The sequence below is a fragment of the Dryas octopetala genome, chromosome 3, assembly GCF_963921425.1.
Source record: "Dryas octopetala chromosome 3, drDryOcto1.1, whole genome shotgun sequence".
NCBI classification, from domain to species: Eukaryota; Viridiplantae; Streptophyta; class Magnoliopsida; order Rosales; family Rosaceae; genus Dryas; species Dryas octopetala.
In genome coordinates, this window is record NC_141368.1 from 3094818 (window position 1) to 3107877 (window position 13060).

The 13060-nt window shown below is 39.6% G+C and overlaps 3 protein-coding genes across 3 annotated transcripts; 1 reads left to right on the forward strand and 2 right to left on the reverse strand.

Moving 5' to 3' along the window:
- Nucleotides 1-247: 247 nt before the first annotated feature.
- On the reverse strand, nt 248-3428 carry G3PP1 (putative glycerol-3-phosphate transporter 1). Its single transcript, XM_086235374.1, has 3 exons — nt 3243-3428; nt 1363-2436; nt 248-1163 (listed from the first exon to the last, which is right to left on the reverse strand). The coding sequence occupies exons 2-3, from the start codon at nt 2354-2356 to the stop codon at nt 598-600; spliced, it is 1560 nt and encodes a 519-aa protein (XP_086091500.1). The 5' UTR covers nt 2357-2436; nt 3243-3428; the 3' UTR covers nt 248-597.
- A 3437-nt stretch (nt 3429-6865) lies between these two features.
- On the reverse strand, nt 6866-7992 carry LOC147289597 (23.6 kDa heat shock protein, mitochondrial-like). The gene is made up of 2 exons (XM_086237934.1): nt 7645-7992; nt 6866-7488 (listed from the first exon to the last, which is right to left on the reverse strand). Exons 1-2 carry the CDS (start codon nt 7874-7876, stop codon nt 7082-7084), a joined length of 639 nt encoding a protein of 212 aa, XP_086094060.1. The 5' UTR covers nt 7877-7992; the 3' UTR covers nt 6866-7081.
- Nucleotides 7993-8240: 248 nt separating this feature from the next.
- EYE (conserved oligomeric Golgi complex component-related / COG complex component-like protein) lies at nt 8241-12833 on the forward strand. Its single transcript, XM_086235670.1, has 9 exons — nt 8241-8615; nt 8743-8952; nt 9064-9165; nt 9262-9545; nt 9892-10037; nt 10419-10617; nt 10876-11557; nt 11657-11986; nt 12319-12833. Exons 1-9 carry the CDS (start codon nt 8331-8333, stop codon nt 12595-12597), a joined length of 2517 nt encoding a protein of 838 aa, XP_086091796.1. The 5' UTR covers nt 8241-8330; the 3' UTR covers nt 12598-12833.
- Nucleotides 12834-13060: the final 227 nt, after the last annotated feature.

Here is a 13060-nt window from a genome sequence, read left to right on the forward strand (position 1 = left end):
GTTTGGTCATATTCATGGAGTAGCGACAACAAAGGATCGCAGTTTCAGTTTTGTCTCAAAATGTAAGACTTTCTAGCAACAGTACTTAGATATTTATGGATACTCTTCTAATTAAAGAAATGGTGAGGGGATCCTCCTCAAGCCTAAAAAGAGCAGATTTCATTATAGTTGTCACACTGCACATGGGTGACATGCTATGATCCTTTTTTCAGCAAATAAAGGAAAACTACGAATTTTCCATTGAAAATAGCAGAAAATAAAATGGCAATTTTCAATTTATGGTGACTTTGTTATCCTTTCGAATCATGGTTCGATTAATTTCATAAGACATACAGAAAATGTACACACATATAAGTACAATGACGCAACAGTGAACATCCCCCCACCCCTTTTCTTTTCTCTCCTTCCTCAACTTCCCATTCAATTTTAAAGTATCATCATGGAGAAGGTTTAAAAAATCGTCTCCTTTCTTTCACAACAATACAGGAGCTTCCCCTATTCATTTAATAAGCAGAGACTCTGAAGCAGAGCTTGTGGACAACCTGAGGTTATCCCACACAAGAAATGTAAAAACCATCACAACCTGCCTTTATATTATCACACATCAATTACTGCAGGTTGAGACCTTGATGCAGACCCTCCTCGCGATCTTGATTCTTCAATCTTTGCAGCCACCTCGGCCACAACAAGCCTGGTGAGAAGCAGCCCTGCAATTAGAGCTGCTGCCATCAACATTGTGAAAACTGCACTCCAACTTTTGGCAGATATATAGCCGGTTAATAATGGTCCAATTGCAGCCCCAACGGAGCCTGTTCCATCTATAATTGCTGTTACGGTTGCCAATGCCCTTGAGTTTCCACGCAAGGAGCTATGTGTTCCCAGGTCCGCGGAGACGGCTGTTGTTATTAAAGCATATGGCCCATTAACAAACAGGCCGGTGATGATCATAAGAACAATGTTCATAGTCATGGATATATGTCCATAGCTTCGGTAGAAAAAGAGAGCAGGGATGGCACAATACATGAAACTTGCAGCTGTTATGGCTCTGGCACCTAAGCGGTCAGAAATATGGCCAGCAAGGATTCCCCCAACCACCCCTCCAACATCAAACAATGTAGACAAGTCACCAGCTGCCTCACTAGATAAGTACTTGCCATCAATAGCTGCAATGTGTTAACATGTAATGTGAGTCAATAACAAGTTTCATGAACAAGACTACATATGAGAATTGAGTTGATAACAGAACATGATAAACTGATTTTGCAGTGAAAGTTTAGTTTCTTTAAAAGTAGGTCATAAAAGCACATCGAGAAATGTTTTCAAGATAATCTCAAATTTGAATTAGCAAGGAAGTTGAACTACCTGTGTGGCTAATGTAGAAAGGAAGCCAATAAAGAAATGTATAAGCGACCAATTTGGAAAAGAAGAGGCATAGAGCAAAAGGAGCAACTCCTGGAATTTTCCAAGCTTCTAGGAACCCCACAGCGCTCCCCTTTGCCTCTGCTTCTGATGATTTCAACAATGGTTCTGTTACTCCAGTCCCACTTTTCTTGGGAGATTCGTCTTCTTCTTCATCAACTCCAACGGACTCAGGACTAACAGGTAAGAACAGAAAAACCACCAAACCAATGGTAGCAATCATGAGACCAGGGACTACAAAGGACCAACCCCATCCATAGCTCAATAGAGCAGAAGCAACCAAAGAGCCTGTAATGTTCCCAACAGAAGTGTGAGCATTCCATATACCCATAATCAGCCCTCTTTTCTTCTTCCCAAACCAATTACCAACTACTGCAACTACTGAAGGCCATCCAGTCGATTGGAACAAACCAGCAAGCATTTGAACCCCAAGGAAGTAATAGAAACTGTGAATACTTGCCCAATATCCAACTCCAAAGAGTGAAGTAAACACACCTGTTCCCACCATTCCAATGGTTAGAAAAATCCTTAAATTCGTTCTATCACCCAAGTGTCCTGAGAAGTACATTCCAATAGCATATACAGCAAGGAAAGCTAAATCAACTTCACCAAGCAAGGCTGTTCCATCTGATCCATTAAATGGGGCCCAACCATCTCCAAGAATCCAAGAAAATCTTCTTCTTTCAGCTGGTTCACTTAAGTAACTTATCCTCCATGGTAAAAAATTCAAGGCCAAATCTGAGGATTGGGGATCAAGGGCACTCTTGACCACACTCGTGGTTTTCCGGGCGGCATGGTAGCTAGCATATGCTAAGAAAGTAACAATCAGAACAATGGCTTGGTGAGTTTTGTAGGAAAGGGGGGATTTCTTAATGTACTCTAACAAACGAATCCCTGGGGGCTTGCAGTAATTTCTCTCAGGTGCTGGCTCTGACATTGAGCCCGTGTATTGATTTTTACTCCAAAATTAAGAGGAAGGCGAAGTCCTACCTCCACTTATTGATCAAAATCTTCAAGCTGGAAAAAACACAATAAAGAGTGACTCAGTAACATATAAGGTTGCAATCCAACAAACTATAAACTTTTTGTACTAAAATCTAGCAAGATATTCAATTTAGGGAACTAAACAATGAAACAACCAATTTCTATGATTTAATAGAATATAGATTCACTATCAATTCCCTGATTCCCAACTTTAACTATTGCCAAAGTCACAAGTTGGTTGAGAAAGTTAATGTCCTCAATTCAGCAGGAAAATTCCCGATCATACTTTTGTCAAACGCGTACAGCATTACCCACAATTCTAGTTCAAATTTAATAAATTGGAACAGAATCAGACATAAAACTTATAGTACTGAGAAAAAATTCAACAAATCCAAAAAAAGGATCTAGCTTGAAAAGCAGTGCACTTGAAACTACCCAGAATTACAGAGGAAAATAAAAAACGTCAGACAAGAAAAAGATATCTTTTCAACGATCAGAATTCAGAACTAAACAAGTAGTTCATCTAACAAGATGATAAAAACTGAAACTTTGAGCAAAACCCATTTATTAAAATCTGCTTTTCAAAGACCATTCCTGTGAAAAATAAAAAATCCAGGAAAAATAAAACGGTCAAAGAAAAATATAAGAATCTTAGCATTTCCCAGAAAAATGGATATGTGAAGAACCCATATGCCAAATTCTCTTGCATAGATAGAATCAATGTTCAGAAAAGAAAAAAAAGAGAAGTATACAGAGAAACAAAACGGTCAAAAAGTTTGAAAAATATAAAATCGAGGTAAAAACTACATGGATATATACGCTGAGACTGAGAGACATACCTATTAGCTTATCTGAGCTTGAGTATAATGTTTTCCGATTTCTTCTTTCAGCGGTGTTTTCTCTCCCTAAAATTCTCTGGTTTTCAGCGGTAGGTTGCTTGAAGAAGAAAAACAACTGCTTTTCTTCAACTTGAAGCTCTTAATGGCGCAAAGCCAGCAGCCAACGTGAGCATTCTTATGCTGGAATCTGGATGCCGATAATATTTTATGCTGTTAAATCCCCAAATTGCCCATAGTGTCCTTTTGGCCTTTTTGGTTCTTCCTCAGGGAATATAGGAGCCTCGGCTCTAGATGCTGACGTAGGAATTTTGAGTTGACCAAAATACCCTCGTTGGGTTCAAATAAATTTTTATTTTTATAATTTTATTGTGAATTAACTTTCTTTTTATTTTAAATTTCACGATGAAAGTTAAACATGGTTATTCTTTTTGGTCAGAGAAATGAAAAGATTATGCTTCGAAGTGAGTCAAGTGACCCAACATATTGATGCTATATTATTTCTTAAGGGACCCAACCAATTAATGCCCTTTCTTTAGTGTAACTATCGGAACTTGTTTATATTATATTCTATTCTATTCGATTCGATTTCATTTTGTATCGAGCCCGATTAGTAAATACGATTCTTGTTACGTGATCATCTAAGCAACCAAAATTAAATGTCTATTTGTTACGTGGCACATAATTAGCTGAATCAGTTAAAAGGTGATGAAAAAATAACACCCCAATCACTGCATGTAATAGTGAAATTCAATTTGTAGTGTGAAATTGGCCATCCAAATTTTTCAAAGCTACAGTACCTAACTAAGGAAAAAAGTCAAAAGCTATATGGAAAAAAATTTCATTAAGACTATAACACTATCACATGTTGTGTTAAAATATGAGTAAACAATAAATCAACATTTTTAGAATATAATATTAAAAAATATACACATTATAATATAAAAAAATTAATAACATTACTTATATGAAAATATTATAGTCATTGTAAAACATTACTCAGCTATACGGTGGAAAATTTGAAAAACTAAAGCCTAAGGACCAAGACCTGATAAAGAAAGCTCTAAAATATTCCTCTTAATCTTTGGGGTGCTTCTGCACTGAAGGGCCTTAAAGGCCATGCTGCCATTGCCTACTTGCCATGCATCTACTTTGGGTACCGACCCTGGTCACCGTACCATACATATATTTATAGAACTTTAATTGAACGACAAGGTTTTTAGGCCGTTCGAGAACTCTCCTCCTTGTCGTTTGTCCCATGTAAATTATATTTGGATTATGTCGTGTTTATGTTTTGGGAAAATTGTTTTTTCAAGATCTTAGCTAGTTAGCTCTACCTCGCATGGACCAAAATACTAGTCAAGTAGTCATCACAAAAAATATATATATATTTTGGACTAGTCATGAGTGTATTAAGGATGTTCTAATTTTATTTGTTCGCAGGTAGCATTTCTAAAAGTCACTCTATCTTGGCTCTTTATTTTTTTGGGGAAGATGTCAAAAAAATATATGCTCCAAGCCTCCAACAACTTTTCTAAAAGGCTCTTCCATTTTAGCCAACTATTTTTTGACTCTCTACATTTAAAGAGCGTGGCTCTCCATTTTTTTTCTACACATAAAATACTATATTTAAAGTTTTTCTATGTATCTTATGAAGTAATCTAAGTCATTTTTTGTTTGATACAAAATGTAAGTCATTTTTTAAATTTATAAAATAATTAGGCAATTAATACTAACCATAATAGAGAGTATTGTTGGATTAATTACTTACTTAAGAGTGGTTAGCTAAAAAAACATTTAGCTAATTTAACTCAAATTTAGCATAAAAAATAGGAAGTACGTACTGCTGAAGATGCTATTAGAAATGGCCCTAACATCGACCAATAAGGCAATAAGAGACCTTATTTGAATGAGGCTTTGGAAGTCAATACATTATTTAAAGCTTCCCCACTTCAAATGTGATAAATGCTTTATCCGACGACGACTTAATGGGGACTGGTATGTATTGCTCTCCTGTGACGCTGCATGCAATTCATGACCAAACATCATATGCATTTCCCGTCTTTTTTCTTCATGGTGGGGTAAGGGTTTTATCGGCGTATCTTGTTTAATGAAAGGCCTGGAAAGCACCTGTCGGACCCATAATTTTGCTAACACAATTGATTTATCTATATATATATTTTTTTTCTAATTAAGTTCAAAACCAATACAATTTTAATAATATATTTCCTTACCAAATAGTTTGAGAACATAAAAATATTATATTATCATATTATAACTTAAATTTATCGTCTAATAACATATTATATTAGTGATTGACTGACTGTACGTATGTACTATTCACCCATTTTGCATAAGATGTCTTGGAGGCAACCAATATTTACCTGAAACAGAGAAAAACATCAGCTTAGGTTTGGAAATACCTGGACCTAACAGCTAAATCAAGGGTAAAATTCAACTTTTTCATCACACATAATCAGCATGAGATGCTTTGGACGCAAGTCACGCAACTAATTAATATTACCCAAAACTAAGAAAAACGTCAGCTTACATCTTACATATGTCCTTGTACATACACAGCTCAAGGGCCCTCAAAATACAACTTCAATAATTCAATCAACTACCAAAATCCCAATTGTCCAAAACGCAAAACCTGGTTAAAACTTAAAAGGGCAATTTGGTTAAATTATATCAAATATTACCAATTCCATTAGTGTGGCAAAACCGTGATTCCACCCATCTCTTGGGGGCAGCAGTCGTCAATCCACTTCCCCGCTAAATTCCAAAACGAGATGCTGCGGGCGGTTCGTGGAAGGGCATATTCGCATATCCAAACAGAATTATACGAAGCGCGTAGCGTATATCCTCCCAGCAACTCCGGGCCTACTGTGCCACGTAGGCTCACGGGCAGTGCTGACGTGGAGATTAGTGAACGATGTTTAACCACTAATTATGCAATCAGTTGCGACACGTGCCCCTTCACGCTTGGCTCTGTTTTGAAAGTTCGTCTACGTCGGTCAGGACAACCAAATACGGCTCCCCAGGAAGTGCCGGGAAATTTCCTTTTCTAGGTTTTCGTGGTTGTGTTGGATCTGATTGTTTGGGGCCTTCTAGTTGCTTGGACTATCTCATTAAATTGATGGTCCAGTAGGCCCACTACTCTCACCTTCCTCCTTTTCTTTAGGATTACAGATTTTGACATCTTGTTTTGTGTGATGTTTCTTCTTTTAGCAATTTCTGTTCATAATCATTAATCACAGATCTATTAAGTATTAACTACCATTCAATTTCTTTAAAGCACAGTATTTATTAGAAATAAATGTATTAAGAAAATAGTAGGTAATAACTGGCCCATATAATAGGCCCATCTGTTGGTCTGAGCTTGGGCTGAGCTACACTGGAATAATTGGTTTTTGGGCTGGCTAGTTTCGACCATATCATTAAAGTTGACGCCCAAATCCGGCCCGACGTCTTAGATTGTTGAGCAGTTTTCCACTTTTCCACAACTTAGCAGCAATTTTTAGGTTTTAATTATCCCCTCGAGAATTGAAAAGGGGATATGAAATAAAAGTTGCAAACAGATTTCAAACAATCAAAAGCATACATCTGCGAACAATTTACCAAAAGACGTACTATTTTTCATTTCATTGAGTCAACTACGAGAAATTTCAGTCATGGCTATGAAACCCCAATAACAGATCATCATCACCATCAAAGTTGGAAGAAAAGAAAACTTGAGGCCAAAAGAGCTACACATAAACACCATAAGCAACCAACTCGGTCAGTATTCACAAAATTACCATCTACCCCTAAGAAACAGAGCACTACTGCTGCACTAGTACCTACTCAACCTTCACGTTAAACACGTCCTTCCTCTCCTCTTCCTTGAGCTTGGGCACAACCACCTTGAGCACGCCGTACTTCATCTCCGCCTTGATCTCTGCCATCTTGAACAGCTTCTCCGGCAGGGGGATCCGACTGTTGTACCTCCCAGCTTCACTCGCTTCGTCGCCGCCATCTTCTTTCCCAGCCTCCTCGCCTTTGATGATCAGAGCATTGTCCTCCACCGACACCTTCACGTCCTCTTTGCCGAGCCCCGGCATGTCCACTCGCAGATGCAGAGCGTTCTCCGTCTCACGCGCCTCCCACCCGCGGCGGAGCCCAGCAGCCCCGACGCCACGTGCAGCCGATACGAAGGGATTCGCTGTCATCAGGTTCCAACTCGGCGGGAATGGACGAACAAACTCATCTGTAATGTCACACATTTGCAAATTATTTAAGATTAGGCATATTTAAAAAAAAAAAAAAAATCATTTAAAAAAAAACATTCGACAAAAAAAGAATAGAAAGAAATAAAGAAAGTAAATACGCTACCACTACCAGCAGAGAGAGAAAGAGCGAGTACCTGAGAAGAAATGTTCGCGGCAACGAGGGTGAAAGGAACGAACGAACCGGGGATCGAAGTCGGAGTCGCTTTCGCTGTCATCTTCGTCGTGACGGCGAGCGGCGGCGTGGGAGTTGAAGAACCTGGACGAAGCGGAAGGGGTGGTGGTGGCGATTGGGCGGATCGAGGCCGGAAGGGACTTGGGGAGGAGGTTAGAGGTCAAAAGTCGACGGAGGGCTAGTGAGGACGCCATTGAAGCTCAGACGGTAGCTAGCTTGGAGAGTACGAAAAGAAATTAGGCTGAGAGTGAGCTTTTCAGAGATGGTCACGTTCACAGCGTGTGACATTTGGAGGAGGGTATTTGTAGTGGGGCTGGGGAAGGAAGAGTGTGAAAGGCTGGAGAAGGAGAAGTTTCTGGAAGCACACTCGAAATGAGATATTTTCGCTTCTTCTCCTTGGGCCTGGGCTGCACTGTCCAATGTGGTTTTGGTGGTCTCACATGACAACCTAGGCCGAGGCTAACAAACTAGACTTAAATTCATATTGTGTTAAAAAGGCCCATTTTGGGTTCAAGCTATCACGTGACTCTCACGTGCAATGCTTTACCATCATCGTCGTCGAATGAAATGAACTCCCGAGTCCCGAAGCTTGATCCCTTGGCAGTTGAGCGAGTGAGCGAGTGACTCAGTGAGCGAGCGGGAAGCACCATGATGCTGGATCTGGGCCCGTTCTCGGACGAGAGCTTCGACCCGAAGAAGTGGGTCAACTCGGCGTGCCAGACTCGGCACCCGCAGGACTCGGTGGACAAGCACCTAGTGGATCTGGAGATGAAGCTCCAGATGGTGTCGGAGGAGATCGCCGCCTCGCTCGAGGAGCAGAGCGCCTCCGCCCTCCTCCGCGTCCCACGTGCCACCCGTGACGTCATCCGCCTCCGCGACGACGCCCTCTCCCTCCGCTCCGCCGTCTCCTCCATCCTCGACAAGCTCAAGAAGGTACGTTTACTTCAATTCAATTTCTCTCCTCTTTTATTTTTCTTGAATTCTGTTTGGTTGCTGAGAAGCGTGGGAAAATTGAATGCGATTCGGAAATTGAAATCGCATGTACGTGCGCATTTTGCAGGCGGAGGGATCGTCAGCTGAGTCTATAGCGGCGCTTGCGAAAGTGGATACAGTGAAGCAGAGAATGGAAGCTGCATATGAGACATTGCAGGATGCTGCTGGGTTAACTCAGCTGAGTTCGACTGTGGAGGACGTGTTTGCCAGCGGCGATCTTCCACGCGCCGCCGAAACTTTGGCCAACATGAGGCATTGCTTGTCTGCTGTTGGGGAGGTAATGCTTTAAAAGATTTCATATTTATAATTATTACCATCTTCTTTAACATCTTCTTATAATTAATACCATTTTTATAATCAATTATGAAAACCCATGAATCATTTTTAGGTTGCTGAGTTTGCTAATGTGAGGAAGCAACTTGAGGTCTTAGAGGATAGGCTTGATTCAATGGTGCAACCACGTCTAACAGATGCAATATCCAATCGCAAGGTCACAATTTTTTTCCCAAACAATTGGTTGCTTTCTGTTATTTCTCAACCCCCTGTAGTCTAGGACCCTAGATGAAGATGATGCAGTTATTTTCAGGTTGACATTGCTCAAGATTTGCGGGCAATTCTCATTCGAATTGGGAGATTCAAGTCCATGGAGCTACATTATACCAAAGTTCACCTAAAGCCCATAAAGCAGCTCTGGGAAGATTTTGACAAAAAACAACCACCACCTACTAAGCTTGCAACTGACAAGACTCAAGTTGAAAGGCTATCCACTCGTAATGAATTTCAATCAGCTGCACCCACATTTCAATTCTCCAGTTGGCTGCCAAATTTCTATGATGAATTGCTACTTTATCTTGAACAAGAATGGAAGTGGTACTCTTCTCACTCTTTGGTTCCCAATTTTCAGATTTCAAGAGTTATTTGTTCAGGGATAGAAACAGTGACTTCACATTCCCCGGTTTAATGAATTCCATGTTGATACTTCATCTGATATATGTTCTAATTAAAATCTTGATATTTCCTGTTCTTTGAGTAGAATTACACAAATATGTATCCTCTCAGAAATTTTTTTTTTTTTTTTTTTGCGTGTTAATAAAAATTTGATATGTATATGTATATCCTTGGGAAGCAGAAAAAAAAAAAATTCAGGATGTATTTATGATTTTATTTATTTTTCAGTCACGGAATGTACTAAATTGGTTTCAACTGTTGACTGCAGGTGTATGGTTGCATTTCCTGAGGATTATAAATCTCTTGTCCCAAAGCTACTAGTCGAGACGATGGCAGCTGTCGGGGCAAGTTTTGTTTCCCGTATCAACCTTGGGACTGGAGCTGCCGTTCCTGAAACAAAAGCATTGACGAAAGGTTGCATTTGACTTTATTCTGTTACTTCCAGATGTTGTTTACATGATGTGGGCAGAGAATGCCACTGTTTGATCATTCTATCTTTTTAATTTGTATGGGAATGGGAAACTTGGAATCACATTTCCATACTGTCTTTTACCATATTTTCTTCTCTTGAAACTCTTACTGATTCCAATAACTTGTGTATTCTGTGGCTACTGGATGGGGTAGAATGATGCCCACCAGGGGGTTGATATACTGATCTCATATCTGGAAAAAAGAAAAAAGAAAAAGAAAAAACATTTTTGTTTTCCATCTCTCACACCTTTCAGCCATTTCATATTAGTTCTAAGGATCAGTTTCTTGATTATCATATCTTAAATTCCTTGTTTCATAACTCAGGTATATTAGATATTCTCTCTGGTGATATGCCAAAGGGTATCAAGATCCAGACGAAGCATCTGGAGGCTTTGATTGAATTACACAATATGACCCAGACCTTTGCAAGGAATATTCAGCACTTGTTTTCAGAGTCTGATCACCGTGTTTTAATGGACACGCTAAAGGCAGTGTATCTTCCCTATGAATCATTTAAACAGAGGTAAGATAGGTCCAGGTTTTGAAGTGGTCATTCAGACCTGGCATCCCATTTTCGTTTAGAATATTGCCATATGAACAAGAGAGGCTGGTTTCCATTTCTTACTTGCATTTGATTCCATTCTGATAAGCATTTGTATCTAGATAATATCCTGCCATCTTTTATTAGTGGTTTCTTCTTCTTCTCCTCCTTTTCATTTTTATGTGCAAATGATACTGTCTTTTATTAGTTGATCAATGGTGAAACATATATATGTTCTAGGTATGGACAGATGGAGCGTGCTATACTTTCTGCTGAGATTGCTGGGGTTGATCTAAGGGGAGCTGTTACTCGTGGTGTGGGAGCACAGGGAATTGAACTTAGTGAAACGGTTAGGAGAATGGAGGAATCCATTCCCCAAGTTATTGTACTTCTTGAAGCAGCCGTTGAGAGATGCATCAGCTTTACTGGAGGTTCTGAGGCAGATGAGCTAATTCTTGCAATTGATGACATAATGTTACAGTATATTTCTACCTTACAAGAAACCCTGAAATCATTAAGAGTTGTCTGTGGAGTGGATCATGGTGGTGATGGTATTGGTTCAAAGAAGGAGATGGGATTGGATAAGAAGGATGGCCAAAGTGCACGCAAACCTGACTTGATTTCAAATGAGGAGGAGTGGTCTATTGTGCAAGGTGCTTTGCAAATCCTCACAGTTGCAGATTGTCTAACTAGCCGGTCCTCTGTATTTGAAGCTTCGTTGAGAGCTACTCTTGCTAGATTGAGCACAACTCTTTCTGTTTCAGTTTTTGGTTCAAGTGTGGACCAAAACCTGTCACATGTTGCTAGTGATGATGGAAATGGGGAACCATCTTTGGGTGGAAGGGCTGCCTTGGATGTAGCAGCTGTGCGGCTCATTGATGTTCCTGAGAAGGCTCGAAAACTCTTTAACCTTTTAAATCAGGTACAATTAAATTAACATTTCAGTCTCGTTCTCGTTCTCTCTTCCATATACTCCCCCTTTAATTTAAAAATAAGGTAATTGTTTTTTGTTGTTATGCAGTCTAAAGATCCCCGATTTCATGCACTTCCACTTGCGTCTCAAAGAGTTGCAGCATTTGCTGACACAGTCAATGAACTTGTCTACGATGTTCTCATCTCTAAAGTACGGCAACGCCTCAGTGATGTTTCTCAGTTGCCAATATGGTCCTCAGTCGAAGAACAGAGTGCATACCATCTCCCAACCTTCAGTGCATACCCTCAGGCCTATGTGACTAGCATTGGTGAATATCTTCTTACTCTACCCCAGCAGTTGGAACCACTGGCGGAGGGCATCTCTAGTGATGCCAACAATGATGAAGCCCAGTTTTTTGCTACAGAATGGATGTTCAAGGTACCAACCTTCTATGGTGGGAAAATCCCAAGTTCTTTATTATTTAGGTTCCATTTTGAAAGGCCAGAAAGCCTGAAATGGTTTGCTGATCAATTAGGTTTCATTCTATTGGAGAGTCTGCAACGCTCATTACATTTCAGTCTATGCTTCTAATTCTAGCATTTCTTTAGGAGTGTTTCTTTATAGGGTCTAGTTTATGGTAAATTTAGGTGCTCAAGAGCCTATAGATACTAGGAAGCATTAATCCTTGCAGCACCCATTTTACACATCTATTTAGATCATTCCTCCATGCTCTTGTTTTTAATGATGCTGCTGCTTTGTGTGTAATGAAGGTCGCAGAGGGCGCCACTGCTCTTTACATGGAGCAACTGCGAGGGATTCAGTACATCACAGATCGTGGAGCGGCACAGCTATCTGTTGACATAGAGTACCTAAGTAATGTGCTTTCTGCCCTATCAATGCCTATTCCTCCAGTCCTCGCCACATTCCACACCTGCCTTTCCACCCCTAGAGACCAGCTCAAAGATCTTGTGAAGTCTGATTCAGGAAACCAGCTTGATCTTCCAACTGCAAACCTTATATGTAAGATGCGGCGTGTGAATATAGATTAGTCATATTTATCTTGGATTCTTTTTTTTTTTCTTTCTTTTTGTACCTATATTATGCCCATTATTCTTTTCAGAAACTATAAGCCTTGGTAAGAGATGTGCGTTATCTTGCTTTTTTCTATTGTACCAAAAAGTATAGATTTAGCCATATATGTTGTTTTTTCTATTTACCGTATATTTTTTTTTTCAATTACATTAGAGGGAAGTGAACCATAAATCCATTGTAATCTTAACACATACTCCATTCATTCTCACTATGTGGGTTAAACCCTAATGCTTATAAGCTTATAGCAATCCATTTTTAGATTGAGGAATTAAGTATATAATAATATTCATGAAGAAGCCATATTCAAAAAGAGGGATCATCCTCTTATTCCGTTATAAGTGTTTAGTTTTTTGGTCTTATTATTGTAGGGTATCTTGTTATAACCTTGTATTGTTTTTGTCTTTTTGACTGTTTTAATGC